Source organism: the organism of the source record quoted next, unplaced genomic scaffold, assembly GCF_019419815.1.
Source record: "Pyrus x bretschneideri cultivar Hongxiangsu unplaced genomic scaffold, Pyrus_bretschneideri_v1 Contig11, whole genome shotgun sequence".
Lineage (NCBI taxonomy): Eukaryota > Viridiplantae > Streptophyta > Magnoliopsida > Rosales > Rosaceae > Pyrus > Pyrus x bretschneideri.
The window spans coordinates 8581737-8597277 of record NW_025999402.1 but is presented as its reverse complement, the minus strand read 5'-3'; the positions used below and the strand labels follow the sequence as shown (position 1 = coordinate 8597277).

Sequence of the window (15541 nt, the reverse complement as noted above, 5' to 3'; positions counted from 1 at the left end):
TTCGATTTTCCGTTGAACTTGCTTAGAATCTTGGTTAAACAACCAACGTAAATTTCATGTTAGTTTGATTGCAATCCGCGCATTGTGCTCCTTGATTAAGTAAATCATCTTTCCAATAGTTGCTAACGACTCTCGAAAAAAGCACTACACTTGCTTAGGGCCACACAAATACTTCGTTAATCGAAACGAATTTAATTGTGTTCGAAACACGAATAGTATATTATGTATTTTTATGTAAAGGGTAGGAAGTTTTGTTTTTGAAGTTATTAATTTTTTAACACATATATCTCACTATTTATATAGAATACGTTATGTATTATCTTATGTATCAATTACATTGAAAAATTTCTCATTTAATCTTGCAAATTCTTTCTAAGCCTAAATTCAGTATTTTCTATTTATTCAGCTCGTCGACAGTCGTTACTTTGTTTTCTGTCTCCAACTTAAGAATATGATTTACTTCTATTTGCACACTTTTCTAGAATTGACCAAATTTATCAAACAAATTTTAAAGTGCGTTTTTTGTTGTTGTTGTTAGACAATAATATAATGGATTTGGTTGAAGATTATTAATTTAGTTTAAAATTCGTTATTTATATGAATTGAATTTAAAAAATTTCAGTTTAAAAACTAGAATAATAGAGTATAGTGCTAAGTAACAGCTGTATGTTGTGGTGGGCCCTTAATCATGCAAATAGCACACATCATGCCGGAGTGCATTTTTATTCATTACATTAAGTTATCGTAATGCCCATAGATAAAAATATTGAATATTTAAAATTTAGAAATTTTAACGAAATATTTTTTATACTGTTCATTTTTAATGAAAAATCATATTTTTACTATTTGTCACTTTTCTTTAAATTAAAAGTTTTTTTTTTTGAACCTTTTGTTAATTTTCTTTTAAAATTTTGAGATTTGTCTATTCAATTCCACTACAGATCTCGAAATTTAATTCTATCTAACGGTGATAAATAAGATATTAAGCATCATCCCAACTTGAGAATGGTGAGCAAAAATATTCTCTCAAGCCGTCTTCAACAGAAGGACCGGTCTAAATCATAGCCCTGAACGCCGGCTCAGGAGACACTCCGACGGGGCTAGACTGGAGTGGACTGGACGGAGATCCCCCGGACTCGATTTTTTTCTTCCGTCCTTCTTTGCTCTGCACAATGGCGGCAGGTGGAGCCCTTCTCTGAAATTTATTTGCTGTCACACCCTAAAACTATGAATTTTCAGCTTTATATATATATATATTTTTTTATATCTGGAAATTTGATGGTTTATTCCGTACAATGCGTTATAGTAATCAGATTTTTTTTTTCTGCTTCTACTTGTTGTTTGGATGGTGGGAAAGTTTGTGGCTAAGGAGGAAGAGGAAAAGCTTCGGTTTTTCTATTTACTCCTACATTTTCTCGGCATCCAAACAGATCTTTTTGATTTTGAACTGCCTGTGATCACTATTTGGTAAGTGGGAGAAAAAAAATGAGGAAGCTTTGGGAATTCTCGCATTTTCTCGGCAGCCAAACAGAACCGCTGATGCCGAAAAGCAAAAAAGATATTGAAATCCGTGCAGTATTACATTATATTATATTATATTAGAATTGATTGTTTTCGGTACGAGTGGTTCATGGATTAATGGGATTGTAGGTTAGTAGGGGACTAAACTATCCAGTATTTGTGGGTCATGTTATTTTTGTGGGGTATGTGGGGTTTCACTTGTAATTTGCAATTTTTTGGTCCACCACTTGTATTTTGCATGTGTTGAATCCGATATGGAGTTAGCGGGTTCACGTTGTATGTTGCTTGATGGAAGCACGAATATAATGACTCGTTAGTATAAGTGTTCAACGTTGTTTAATACAAGCACGAATATATTATGATTCATTAATAAGCTAAAAAGTGGATCATGTTGATATTTTGGATGTGAATAACCTAATTTTGACACAATAAACTTGTTTAACTCGAATTATATTGTATAAAAAGTGATTAATTTCTCTTCTTTTTGAAGCCTTTTGTGTTATTTCTTAATCTTTAATTTATGAGTTTTTGTTAGTGATTTGATGAAGATGATTTGCCAAATTAAACTGATTGCTTGGTATAAACTTCTGCATTGCAGGTGGCACTTTGGTCTGTGGAACTAGCACCTAAACAGCAAGAGGCCTCTGATTTGTGAGATTGCTTGTTCATCAAACTTCTGCATTGGCCATGTCTGGTAACCCGAAAGTTGTAAACGCGTTTCGTGTGACGAGGGCCTTGGGGATTCCTGATGCAGAGATCAAACCGGTGCTGAAGGATTTGCTGCGAATGTATGATAAAAAGTGGGAGCTTATAGAAGAAGACAACTACAGGACTCTTATAGATGCATATTTCGATTCTAAGGAAAACAAGGTAGGACCTATTATTTGTTCTTGTAGTTATTGACACACACACACACACTTGTGACAGAGTTTAAATTGGGAACAAATGGACTCAAAACGCTTAGCCTATATATTTACATCTAGGGTTAAAAGTGGTGGTGGGTTTGGGTTTTAACACTTACCAAAGTGCGTAAAAGGAAAAACATTGGAGTAGAAACTCAAATTTGAGTTTAAACAATTTTGGTATGTGTAATGGAGATGGTTGACGTTACAATTCTTGTTGAATAACATCTTTTCTTGTTGGAGTGAGCTTCACAAACTCAAGAGTTACATTGAAACCGGAGTATAATGTTTGATTTGACTCAACAGCTATATATGAGTTTTAACATTCCGGTGTTTTGGGAAGGATAAATGATACATTTGGAGCGAAATATAACATTTGAGTCCGAACTTTCCGGTGCATTGGAGAGGACTTTGTACTAGTTCTTGTCTTTTACCTTTTCTGTTTTGGAATAGGGAAAAGAAGAGAAGAGAGAAGCTATGGAGCTTGATGGGTCTGAAAGACCAGGAAAAAGGCTGCATTTGGCCAATGACAGAGGAAAGAAACCCATTGCACCTCATCTGGTCTCTGGAGATAGAAAAATTTCAATTGGTAATCACAAGAAAGACTTGGTGATTCCAAAAACAGAGGAAGGCACAGACACCATTTCATCTTCTTTCGAACGTGCAGTACCGGTGAGACGTCCAGGTACTTCTTTTCTTCCCACTGTATGATATTATTGTTATCTGTTACAAGATGGTCACAATCCGTTCCTTTAGGCCCTCGTTTTGTGTCAAGGATTGTATTGGATAACTCACTAGATTCAATGTATGTTGAATGAAGAAATAAATGCTTACTTACAAAATTGTCAATGTTAATGATAGGAGTTGAATTAGGTATTATGGAAACTTATCATGATTCTCTTCCCAATCCCCCCGAGAGCGATAATTTCTTTCATGACTAATTCATCTTCGACCTTACAAATTTTGGAAGTTGGCATATATGTTTTCCTTCAACACACATTGAGGGTTATCCAAGATCTATCCAACTAATTCCAATCCTCCATAAATATGATTACTTTCTTATCCTGACTACCCATAATATTGTTGTCTAGCTCTTCCAGATTCGTCTCGAGGTTCAACTGGGGGTAACTCTGGATCATCCTCTACTGAAGTGGGTAGAAGTGCGCGTGACCTCACTTGCGGGGATAACCATGTTTCAAGACCGATGAATCGACAATGTGGAACAGAACGTTCACAGGCTGATTTAAATGGTGTGGATTCAAGCTGTCCCATCACTTGCGAGGACAGGAAGCCAGTCAATTTTTTCCGTGACATCACGAAATCTACGGAGAAAGTGAAAATATCATTGGTAGATGAAACTGGAAATGAGTGCCTGCCAAAGTTCAATTACATACCGCACAATATTATCTACCAAAATGCCAATGTGAATATCTCACTAGCTCGGATTTCAGATGAAGATTGCTGCACTGACTGCTCTGGAGATTGTCTTTCAGTGGCAATACCATGTGCATGTGCTCGTGAAACAGGTGGGGAGTATGTGTATACACCACAAGGCCTACTAAAAGAAGATTTTTTAGCAGCTTGTGTCAAGGAACCAGAGGTGCACAACTTTGTTTATTGTCAAGACTGTCCAAATGAGAGGTCTAAGAACGAGTACTACCCTGAAAAATGCAAAGGTCACCACATCAGGAAGTTTATAAAGGAATGCTGGAGAAAATGTGGATGTGACTTGTCGTGTGGAAATCGGGTAGTGCAAAGGGGTATTTCTTGTAAGTTACAGGTTAGTTTCACTTTCTATCTTTCATTAGGAACTACCGTTTTGGACTTTGAACTGTCATACCAAAACTAATATGAGTTTCGTTACCTCCACATTGCATCTAACTATCTAAGTTCGAAGAAGTATAGTAAAGAGACGCTTTTTAACTGTTAGGTGTCAAAACTATTACTGTCTGTATGTTCTTAAGGAATTTACTGGTTGAAGTTACATAATACTTCAGGATAACTTTTATTTCTTTATTTTTGTGCTATTCTTAATCTTGTAGTTTATTTTGAAGCATCCATGGAAAATGATCGTTAATTCTTAACTAATCAGTAAGCATTTCTTGTTCTGATATGCTTCAGGTATTCGTGACTCCTGAAGGGAAAGGCTGGGGTGTTAGGACATTAGAGGTCTTGCAGAAGGGGACATTTGTCTGTGAATATGTTGGGGAGATACTGACCAACACTGAATTATACGAGAGAAATAACCAAAGCAGTGGAGCTAAAAGACATACCTACCCCGTATTGCTAGATGGAGATTGGGGCTCAGAGCGAATTTTGAAGGATGATGATGCCCTTTGTCTTGATGCAACATCACATGGAAATGTTGCCAGATTTATCAATCATAGGTAATACTTCAATTCGTGTGCATTTTAGTTTATGTATATTTTGGTGACTGTTCATTGCTTTGTCTTTGTCTTACACTAGGCAGGTCACCTTTGCCATTTGCACGTCTTTATAAATGTATATGTACCTGCATTTTTAATCCTTAGTACGCTTGCCATTTCGGTGCTACGACTTAGAGTTGAGGAATCTTAGCATAAGTAGTCAGAAAGTTCACCATTAATTCCTACCGAGTTAAAAAAACAAGTGGAACTTCTTGCATCTTATAAACTATTAAGAACAATTGTCATATTCATTGAACTCAACAGAGATCATCTAAATCTGAAGTTTTTAATCAATAGCTATGCTTGTGAATCGTCTGCCTGTATTGAACTTGTGTTTGTTTGAATATTCTCGTGATTCCAGATGCTCTGATGCAAACTTGATTGATATCCCAGTTCAAGTGGAGACTCCTGACCGTCACTACTATCACGTATGGGTTGGCTTGCTTTCCATGTCATTGCTCGCACACACATACACACTGTAATTATACACCGTGCGAAAGAGCTTCTCTGATACCTTCTTTGTGAATCTGCAGCTTGCCTTTTTTACTACCAGGAAAGTGAATGCATTTGAAGAGCTGTCGTGGGTGAGTGAACGCTTGCCTACTGTTATATGTTTGCTATAATTTATCTTCTATGGTCGATGTTTCTGTTTCCATATATTAATAAGTTTGTGTTCACAAAATGATGAGGAAAATCCTTTTACAGGATTATGGTATTGACTTTGATGATCATGGACACCCTATAGAGGCATTTTCGTGTAATTGTGGTAGTGTAGCTTGCCGGGGAAAGAAACAGAATGGACGGAAAGAACGCAGAGGTAAACTAATACTACACATCTTAGAAAGGCATTCATAGCTTATTTTTATATGCGGTCCACACGCCACAAACATCAAATGCTCTACTGAAATAGATTTCGCGAAAATCCAGCTATGTATCCGATATAGTTTTAACTTTTAAGTAGGGTGCTTGGTTTGTAGATGTCATGTTCTACAACGAAGATAGGGATGAGCGATATGTCACTTGGTTTTACGGTTTTTACATGGCACTGCTTGCACATTACAATATTTTCGATAGTCTATGAAGTGAAACCAAGTTTGGGATGCCTAACAAGAAGTATAGAAGATGAATGAATTTGAATGTGAAACGAAAAGGGTCAATGTTGCAGATTATGCTCCGCCCTCCAGTTACGAAAACTTTAAGTTTATCTACTTCAAACCCTCTTCGTTGCTGTTAATTATCGCTGTTTTAATGTGCAGGGAAAAGATTTGTGTTGGGATAGCTGATGATAACTATCACTGGTACCGAGAACCTGCGGCTGATCATTCGAGTATGGCAGTGCTTCCTTCAGAGCTCGGAAACTGGAGAATTTTGTGTTGGAGGAGGAAAATGTAAGCAGAATGTTGGAGATGAACTTTTGTAGAAGCTGTAGTAGAAGCTGTGTTTTATACACAGGATGATATTATTTAGGTTTCTTACTTTTTATGGGAACTTTAACGAAAAACTGCAGGTACTGTTCATTTTAACGAAAAATCATATTTTTACACTAAAAAGTCAATCCGGATACTATTTACTTGATCATTTATTTTGTCCTTATCGTTAAAACTCAAACTTTTCAAATCATTTTCATTAATTTTCTTTTTACTTTTTTGTTTCTCTTATTTCATCTTCCAAAATTTGTGCCCATTTAACATTGAGAAATGACCTCATGTTTTTCAGTTTTGGTTCTTTATCTCCCCTGTCCTAAATGAAGGGAAATTGATGCCCTACAAGGATTTGTAGGTCAATGTAATTAGAGGAACTAATTATCATTCATAAGTTTAAATATCAACTTTTTTTTTTAGGTCGAAAATATCAACTAATTGATTGAAAAATGATGAAAGGTCATAGGTTAGAATTTCATAAATGACGAGTGCCTAACTAATGTATCAATCACCCCTTAATATATATAGGGAAGTGATTTTCACATGTCATTTTTAGCTTCTTACGTATCTCTTTTTATTTATGATCATCAAATTGGATAAATCAAATAAAATCAACGGTCGAAATTAAACATGGGTGTATAAAAGAATAAAAAGAATGTGCGAAAATCACATCTATATATAAATCCGAGTGTAAAATTAGTTAAAATTAGTTATTTCAGAAGATAACGATTATGCATAAATATTTAAAAGAATGTTGGTATAATGTATAATACTGTAAAATGTTAACTTGCGTGCCCATACTTGTTCACTCATTTTTTTTTTCGGTTGACAACGGGCATAGAACGAAAGAAAAGAAAAATTATAATAGAATATTACGAAATTATGAGACTTAAGTTATATTTCTTATAAATTGAACCAGTATAAATTAGTACGTAGAAACAACTTCGGTTTTGAATGTAAAGTGTACTTAAATATTTCTAATTATTTGATTTTACCCACTTCTTTTTAATACTTTCACATAAAAAAAAAAAAAAAAACTCTCACTTGTACTATGTTATAATTTTATTGATTTATCAAAATACATTTTAATATTTTCAATAATTATACTATATTTTTGCTCTCAATTTTTGTGTAGACGAAAAACCCTAGAACCTCACTAATATTTAGCCTCCGTCGCCCAAAACCACTGTCACACTTCTCACTCTTGAGATCTGAAGCCTCTCTGGTGCAGCTATGTCGAAACGAGGTCTCTCTCTCTCTCTCTCTCGTTTTAGTATTTCTGGGTCTTTCAAAGATTCAAACTTTCCTGCTTTCTGATCCAAAATTTTCTCAGCAACCAATCAGAACTTGATGGGTTTTTCTGTTCGATGTTAAAAGTTAATTGATTTGTTTAATTTTCGATTCGTTTAAATTGCAGGGCGTGGAGGGTCCGCCGGAAACAAGTTCCGGATGTCGCTGGGTCTGCCGGTGGCCGCCACCGTGAACTGCGCCGACAACACCGGTGCCAAGAACCTTTACATCATCTCCGTGAAGGGAATCAAGGGTCGCCTCAATCGCCTTCCTTCTGCTTGTGTTGGTGACATGGTGATGGCTACTGTCAAGAAGGGCAAGCCTGACCTCCGAAAGAAGGTCTTGCCGGCCGTCATTGTCCGCCAGCGCAAGCCGTGGCGCCGAAAGGACGGGGTTTTCATGTACTTTGAAGGTAGTTAATTGTGTTTGTATTGGATAAATGATGTTCCTTTGTGTTGATATGAATATATTTAGAGGAAAAAAAAAAAAACCGAAAGGACGGTGTTTTCGTGTAATTTGAAGGTTGTTAATTGTGTTTTTATTGGATGCATTATGTTCCTTTGTCATGGTATTAACATGTTTAGAGGAAGCAAAAGTGTTTGATTGGTTTTGAGTCAGATTGAAACGAATGCTTATAGCAAATGTGGAAGTTTTCGGGATGTCGGGATCACCTTGTTTTTGTTTTGGTAGTTGGACTTTGTAGTTCCATGTTCTCCTGCATCACCTTGTTTTTGTTAATATTGTTTGGGGAATAGTTGTGGGAAATTGGGGATTTTGGAGTTTGAATGGTTGTTTAGGATGGTTACTCTGATTGATTATTTACGTTTTGTTGACATCCGGTGCGTTTTATTTTCATATGAATTTGACATTAAGCTGACCATTTTTGGTTCGGACAATGTGGAGAATTTAGGAAGAAGGTTGTAAATATTATGCGTTGCAGTATTAGTTTAGCGCATTTTGAAAATTGAAGTATCTCGGTGTGCTTTTAGTTTAAGATCTGCTCTTATGATGATAACAAGGTTCTGCTTCTCAAGGTTTCTGACCATGACTGTTCTTGTGATGCAGATAATGCTGGTGTCATTGTCAATCCGAAGGGAGAAATGAAAGGTGCGTAGCGATTCTATAACATCTCCGCCTATTAATAACTTCAATACGATAATAGACTATTGTGTGGTTTCGGAGCTTTACAGAGCATGCATTATTGATTAAACTCATTGATTATGTAGCCTTGAAGTCCCAAGTAATGTTGTCTTAGTTTCAGCTGATTTGAAAATAATTGTGTCATCTGACGTTACTGTTGTTAACTTTTAACATTGTAGGACCATCATCGTAATAATGTTCTTCATTTCACTTGCACTTATTATACTGAATACTAACTCATATTTTCTTGGTATTGTTGTAGGGTCTGCAATCACCGGACCTATCGGAAAGGAATGCGCCGATCTGTGGCCAAGAATTGCAAGTGCTGCCAATGCCATCGTTTAAGTTCTTCACTTTTCTGTCTTTAGGATGTTTTTGCTGGTTTTCTGGATGTTAAATTCATTATCATGTAGACTCTGTTATGATTATGAAATGGATCCTCTTTCGTTTAAATGTTTGCTGGTTTTCAGGATATTAAATTTTCACGGTCGTGCCTCAGTCCATTTCTTTCTGCTTTTTCTTCCCGACCCTTATTGATCTGTCATAGATCTATTTCGGTTGCGCGATTTTTGCGTGATTGCATTGCCAAATCGAACTACTGCATTAAGGTGTGGTAGACTGGTTTGAGTTGATTATGGTTATGCTTTATCTCAACCCTAAACCCTACACAAGTTCTTCTCAGAGCAATATGATGACGCCACAAAAAACTTCCACGTCCTTCATTTCATTGGCACGGAATGCCACTTTGGCCATGAACCAGTGTCATGTAAGTCCTCATGAGAGATGTCCTACGGTTGAAGTGGTATGGTGACATCCCTCTCATCATGAGACCTAGAATCTTCTTGTTTAGCTGCGACTAAAGAATTTTAACGCTAACAGTTTTAAACGTAGGAAAAATCAGAGGCTTTTACTGAGTTGGAAATTGGAACAATTGAGAAGTCTAGGAGTTGTTCATCCAACTCAACTCCTTGAAGTCACATTATTTAAGCCTCTTTCTATCATCACTTATCAGTCTATCGAAACTCAGACCAAAAGAAAGCTCTCAAAAACTAATACGAAACACAATCTGCAGCTCATTAACGAACCGTTCGATCTTCTGCTTTGCTCCTCATCATCCCATCTTACCAACTGCGCCCTTCTGCAACTTCGAACAGTACTCGAACAAGCTTCCATCGAAACAGCGTCTCACGGCTTCCTTTGCCAAGTAGCCGTTTTCATCTTTTGCAAGAACATACAGAACTCCCCATTCCAGTTTACTTGCAATCCTGCAAACAGTAACGAAAATTAATGAACTGCACTTCCGTGTTATGTTTTTGCGTGTGCTCGAGAGAAAGAGAGAGAGAGAGACCGACCAGCCAAAGAAATCAAAAGCGTCACGGTTAGCCTGAGTCATGTGCCAAAGCTCCTTGAATGAAAGCTTATCAGGCACAGTGCGGGCATACTTGCTGAACATGTTCTCCAGATTTGCAGGAATGTACCTGCAGCATACAATGCAAGGCAAAGATATATAAAGTTTGCAGTAGTTATAGTAGAACCCCGACAGTAATGATCATCCGGTCTAGTGGTCTAGTGACACGTAGTTTCCCCATTTTACTGGATGAGGTAATGACGTCAAATCTCATGAACAGATAATTCTTCAAATAATCTATAACACACGTTTCGAATCGAACAATCACATCTGAGAGACCCTTCCTTAGGTTTATGGGCAGGTATTCTTACCTTCCCTCTGTGTCATACGTCCCTGAGTCACTTCCATGCTTTGCCATGTGTATGTTCTTTATGTGAATTGCAAAGAAAGGCGACGGTATCCATGTCTGCAGAAGAAGAAAATGAATACAAAAATTAAGCAGTTCTAGTGACAAATAAATCAGATAATGCAGATAGATGGCTGTTAAAAGTTAAATATTGCCGCAAATGTGCGTAAGGATAGTGTGCTTGCGTGCACCCTTGCACCCAAGTTCGAATCCCGTCTCATAAATTAGACTAGATTAGAATATCTCGCCTTGTCTGTTCAAACTTTGGTAAACTTACAGGAAGAGTAGCATAACTCATGGCTGCATGGACAAGAACCATGAAAAGGAATGAAGCAACCGGATTAAACCCGAGGGCACGAAATCCTGCAAGAACAGATTCAAGTAAGACGATCCATTTTTGTACGTGACATGACAATCGCAAACCCTAAAACTTCAAAATTGATTTACCTCTGAATGTTTCAGAAGGGTAGATTATGCCATCGTTGTCTTGGTCGAAGAAAGCTGCATGCTGTTGAAGCACAGACATGTTGGAATGCTTATGGCCCGATGTGCCATTGATGTTCTCCATATCAGGTGCAATCATAGCCCTAGGCATGTCTGAAATTAACAAGATTTAATTAAAAAAAATAAAAATTAAGCAGTTGATTCATGCATTATTATGCATGTGATCATGTGAAACTATCGCTAATTTTCTAGAACATAAAGGTAAAACTTAAACCAATAGTTCGGCCATGGAACGAACGTATATTTTTTATATTAAAGAACATATACTGTGAATATATCATCAATAATCTATCAATATCATTGTAAAAAGCAAAATGTACGACCATAATATACACATACATGGTTTGGGGAGCTTGGTCTCCAAATCATTGCGGACCTTCCTCTCCGCGGTGATCGGAGCCTTCTCAGCCACCGTTGCCATGGACTCACTGGATGCCTGCTGCTGGCCCTGATCTGCTGCCATCTCTCTCTCTCTCCCTCTCTCTCCCTCTCTCTCTTTCAGCACTTCAGCTAATAATTATGTTCACAAGGAACTTAATTTTCTCTGTGATTGTAATTAATTACTCTAAATATTAATTAATATAGAACAAATCATTTTGAAAATTAAGAAGATGAAAATTAAGCACAACAAACTCCAAGCGACTCGCAGTGGTTATCGCTTCTATTTTCTACTTTTCAACACTATCGTATGGTTTTACTAATTTATGTGCAATATTATATATAAATATAGTATGATATCAACTTACGTGTTATAATATAATATTAATAATTAATCATCATGCACTCGTGTAAAAAAGTATCATAGCTGGAGTGCATGATGAGAATCTATTTGCCATGTTGGTCGCCTTTACATTGAAGATAACAAGAATCATACATTGGAAATTTAACAGATTAAGTTAAAATGTATAACGAATGTTTTCACTTGTTGAACTTAAGAGCGCTTTACTATCACAGTAATTATTTTGTAACCCCGATTCATCTTGCATGTATAATGACATCATAATATTTGGTGATAAAACCGCATGTCTATTGTGCTAGTAGGTCGTAGAATGCAAGTTAAAACAATATTAATGTGATTAGTAATGAATCGTTGATCCGTGAATTTAAATCTTACTTCTTGAAAATATGTTTGACTACCTGTCCAGAAGATCATGAATGAGTAAATTGGCTAAATCTTGATTGCCCTGATTGCAATGATGATTCAATGATTGTTCTCACTAAAGATATATAGATAATTTCAATTTAAACTCGCTAACATACTCCCTTAATTTTTTTTTCTTTTCCACCATAACTCCTAAATTTTCACACATGTGTTCCGGCTTCGAAATTCTCATTTTTCTAAATTATTGTAGTAGTTTGTACTCTCCTCTCAATAAAATAATTGAAAAAAAAAGGTTTCAAAGCAAGTTACACGAACATTCTGCAAGTGACTTGTAACTCAGTTGGTTAAGAATTTTTGCCCTTACACCCTAGATTTCATTTTCAAATCCCCCTTTTTGTAGTTTAATCTTATCCTTTATCAACAGAAACATATTTATGAACCTCGATTAGTTAAAAAAAAAGTCACATGAACATGAAAAATGATCCATATTATGTGGAAGGAAAGCTCAATTCATGTGATAAAGGAGCAATGAGTAATTGACCAAATTTACATAAAACCCTATGGTTGTTGTAAGACTAACTTTCAGAGTGGGTGAGAGAGAGAGGGCCAAAGACAGAGCGAACGGCTCAAGTGCACGTGAATTGCGTTTCCAAACCTTGTAACTTTATTTATACCAATTATGGTGGTCTTTTTTGCTTTATAAATAATACAAAGTTTATGACAATTGATCTCTAAATCTTCTAGAAATTCTATTTTAGGTTTACAACGTTACATTCTTGAATAAACACACTAATTATAGCGGTGGTATCTTTTTACCTTTTTGCTATAAACCATAAATTTATTAAAAAAAAGGTCACATTTTAATTTTGCAAAATTACTTTTTATTTTGTTTACTAACAAAATTACTTTCTGCCCCTTAGTACTCGATCTAGTGATATTTCTTTTCACTTGTAAAATAAAGATTTTAGGTTCAATTCTCATCAAAGACGTATTTAAACCATTATTGCTAACTCATTTTAAGATTTTGTCATCCCCTCATTTTAGTATAAATAATATCGTTGATTTAAGAAAAAAAATAATTTCCAAAGAAAAGAAAATTACTTTCCAAAGAAAAAAAAAAATCCTTTCCAAGGAAAATAAAAATTTTGCAAGTGGACCCAAGAATAAATGGGAAATAACGTCAAAAGACAAAGAGGGACCACTTTTAAATGGGTCCCACCTTCCTTGTGTGCATGGCAGGCGGCGGCCATGTAGATCTTACCAGCTTATCATATATGGTAATGTTCAATACAATATTCTTCTAGTTGAAAAGCTGAAGGTGTACTGTAATGTATTATTCAGTTTACATAATGATGAGTGTTATTTTATTTTATTTTTTATGTGAAGAACGGGGATTATAATCCAAAGAGAACTACAAAACACCAGCGAAACGAGTCTGAGAGACTCCAACAGCATCATCAATGAGAGCTGATCTAATCTAAACGGGAGGTTCATCAAATACAAGAACACCAATATTCATATTATAACTTCAGTTAACCAACTGATCCGTCACAATATTCTTTTCTCTATAAATGTGATTGATGAGTGTTTTTGAGTCATGCTTGTTTAGTTTTGTGGAAGCAGGTTCGAGAATCGAACAACTGCAGGTTAATATGTTTCATGCTTTCTGTAAATTAACCGGTAAAATATATTTATTCATCTCTGCATTAAATTATGAAAAATAAAATAACAGAGTTACATAAAATTATGAAAAATAAAACGGATACCTCCTCAAATATCCTCAAAATTCACCATTTTACGAAAGAAGTTGAGCATATTAACCATTTCTTCTGCTTGTGGATGACAAAGATCACCAACAAAGAATTCTTCGCCCGTGCCATTTACCTCTATCACACTGGAACCAGGTTTCTTCTTCATTCCCGCTTCATAGATCATATTTCTGACTCTTTTCGCCTCCAATTCCCAGCCAGCTTCCTTGTACAAATTATACGAAAGAACATGAATGCCACAGTCGGTTACTCCCATGAACTCTTCCAAGTTCTGTTGCCAACTTCAACATTCCCATGAACTCTATATGCAGCCAGTAATGCTCCCCACACGTTGGCATCACCCCTTCCTAGCCCTCCCATCTTGTCCTCTATAAATTTCTCAGCTTCCTCCACCATGCCTGCTCTAGCCAATAGGTCAACCGTTTTTGCATGTGTGCAAGCCGAGAGAACGGCAACAAATGTGGTCTCTGTGGGTTGTATCCTATCTAAAACCATTTTATTCAAGAGTTCAAGTGATTTCAATGCATCCCCATTAATTGCAACTCCAGCGATCATAGCGTTCCACGCTTTAGCATTTGTTAAGAATGCCCTCAAAAACCCGTAATGCTGCTTCCACATATCCGCATTTCGAGTAGTGGCCAATCTCGTGTTCAATTCAAGATTGCACCTTTTAGCATAGGAGTGCACCCATAGTCCTTGTGTGACCGCACCGAGATGAGCAGAGGCAGTCAGAACACTAACAAGAACCGACTCATTAGGCTTTGTGCCTGCTTCTTGCATTTGCCTAAATAAAGAAAGCACCTCCCTGAAGTCGTTCACCCGAGAATACGCAGCCATCATCGCACTCCAAGATATGGTGTTTCTCTCTGGCATTTCGTCAAACAAGGCTCGAGCATTCTCAACATTCCCTGTCTTCCCATACCCGTTAATCATTGCCGTCCACACTACCACATCCCTGTTAGGACTTTTATCAAACACCATCTTTGCAGTTTCCATATCATAGATTACGGCATAAAACTCAATCAGCGAGCTAATAACAAAAGGGTCGTCACCATACCCGAACTGAATCACATGGCCATGAACTAATCGACCACTGAGCTTCAAATTCAGTGCGAGAATCGTGCATGCTTTAATCAACGGCGGAAAAGTGTAGTTATTCGGAACAAACCCATAATTCAACATGTCTAAATAGTACGAAATGGCGGGAACCGGCGAGTGCGACTGAACACATCCTCTGATCATGGTGTTGTACATGAAGATGTTGCGGTGGTTATGGTGGTGCTTGAAAATTGAGCACGCGTAGGATAAAAAGGAAGCATCTTTGGAGGTTGCTGCCGCGGAGAGGAGCAGAGCAATGGCGTACAGGTTTTCGGGTAGACGGCATGTACGGATGGGGGCGTGGATTTGCTTGAGCTGGTTTAGGCTTTTGCATTTTTGTGGGAGGGAAACAAGGCCGTTGCTTTTAACGGTTTTCTGAATCATCTGAATTGGCGGGTTACCCTTTGGGCGGTCCCAAGAAAAGTATGGAGATATGGGGTGTTTACAATTACAACTTGGTTCAAATAATTATACTCTTGCACTTCGTACTACAAAACATAGGTGTCAGGGGTAAGGCATTTATAAGGGGTAGGATTTAGTTTTAATCTCATGTGTCAGCCATGGTTCGTCGTACAAAACATAGGTGCCAGGGATAAGGCATTTATAAAGGGTGC

The 15541-nt window shown here is 36.9% G+C and overlaps 3 protein-coding genes and 1 pseudogene across 5 annotated transcripts; 2 read left to right on the top strand and 2 right to left on the bottom strand.

The window, feature by feature from the left end:
* Positions 1-983: 983 nt before the first annotated feature.
* LOC103935711 (histone-lysine N-methyltransferase SUVR4) lies at positions 984-6392 on the top strand. Of its 3 annotated transcripts, XM_048577235.1 has the most exons (10): positions 984-1182; positions 1358-1467; positions 2120-2391; positions 2877-3108; positions 3515-4203; positions 4545-4810; positions 5211-5277; positions 5383-5433; positions 5555-5666; positions 6106-6392. In XM_048577235.1, the coding sequence occupies exons 3-10, from the start codon at positions 2209-2211 to the stop codon at positions 6126-6128; spliced, it is 1623 nt and encodes a 540-aa protein (XP_048433192.1). In that variant the 5' UTR covers positions 984-1182; positions 1358-1467; positions 2120-2208; the 3' UTR covers positions 6129-6392. The 3 variants fall into 3 exon arrangements, with proteins under 3 accessions (XP_048433192.1, XP_048433193.1, XP_009343795.2); XM_048577236.1 differs by lacking the exon at positions 1358-1467 and having other exon boundaries at positions 3524-4203; XM_009345520.3 differs by lacking the exon at positions 1358-1467.
* Positions 6393-7388: 996 nt separating this feature from the next.
* On the top strand, positions 7389-9153 carry LOC103935699 (60S ribosomal protein L23). Its single transcript, XM_009345506.3, has 4 exons — positions 7389-7516; positions 7688-7972; positions 8626-8667; positions 8963-9153. The coding sequence occupies exons 1-4, from the start codon at positions 7504-7506 to the stop codon at positions 9043-9045; spliced, it is 423 nt and encodes a 140-aa protein (XP_009343781.1). The 5' UTR covers positions 7389-7503; the 3' UTR covers positions 9046-9153.
* Positions 9154-9598: 445 nt separating this feature from the next.
* Positions 9599-11426, bottom strand: LOC103935697 (peroxygenase-like). The gene is made up of 6 exons (XM_009345503.3): positions 11298-11426; positions 10902-11051; positions 10732-10817; positions 10420-10514; positions 10053-10178; positions 9599-9965 (listed from the first exon to the last, which is right to left on the bottom strand). The coding sequence occupies exons 1-6, from the start codon at positions 11419-11421 to the stop codon at positions 9812-9814; spliced, it is 735 nt and encodes a 244-aa protein (XP_009343778.1). The 5' UTR covers positions 11422-11426; the 3' UTR covers positions 9599-9811.
* Positions 11427-13733: 2307 nt separating this feature from the next.
* On the bottom strand, positions 13734-15311 carry LOC125473867 (annotated as a pseudogene).
* Between the last annotated feature and the right edge of the window lie 230 nt (positions 15312-15541).

What these genes read in the sequence shown, in the direction of transcription:
- LOC103935711 (XM_009345520.3), top strand. Translation starts at nt 2,209, where the DNA reads ATGTCTGGTAACCCGAAAGTTGTAAACGCGTTTCGTGTGACGAGGGCC. An exon ending in GCCAGATTTATCAATCATAG is followed by an intron (nt 4,811 to 5,210) that starts GTAATACTTCAA and finishes TCGTGATTCCAG; the next exon opens with ATGCTCTGATGCAAACTTGA. An exon ending in TGGACGGAAAGAACGCAGAG is followed by an intron (nt 5,667 to 6,105) that starts GTAAACTAATAC and finishes TTTAATGTGCAG; the next exon opens with GGAAAAGATTTGTGTTGGGA.
- LOC103935699 (XM_009345506.3), top strand. An exon ending in GGTTTTCATGTACTTTGAAG is followed by an intron (nt 7,973 to 8,625) that starts GTAGTTAATTGT and finishes CTTGTGATGCAG; the next exon opens with ATAATGCTGGTGTCATTGTC. An exon ending in TCCGAAGGGAGAAATGAAAG is followed by an intron (nt 8,668 to 8,962) that starts GTGCGTAGCGAT and finishes GTATTGTTGTAG; the next exon opens with GGTCTGCAATCACCGGACCT.
- LOC103935697 (XM_009345503.3), bottom strand. Translation starts at nt 11,421, where the DNA reads ATGGCAGCAGATCAGGGCCAGCAGCAGGCATCCAGTGAGTCCATGGCA. An exon ending in ACGTATGACACAGAGGGAAG is followed by an intron (nt 10,179 to 10,419) that starts GTAAGAATACCT and finishes TGTATGCTGCAG; the next exon opens with GTACATTCCTGCAAATCTGG. An exon ending in GCTTTTGATTTCTTTGGCTG is followed by an intron (nt 9,966 to 10,052) that starts GTCGGTCTCTCT and finishes TACTGTTTGCAG; the next exon opens with GATTGCAAGTAAACTGGAAT.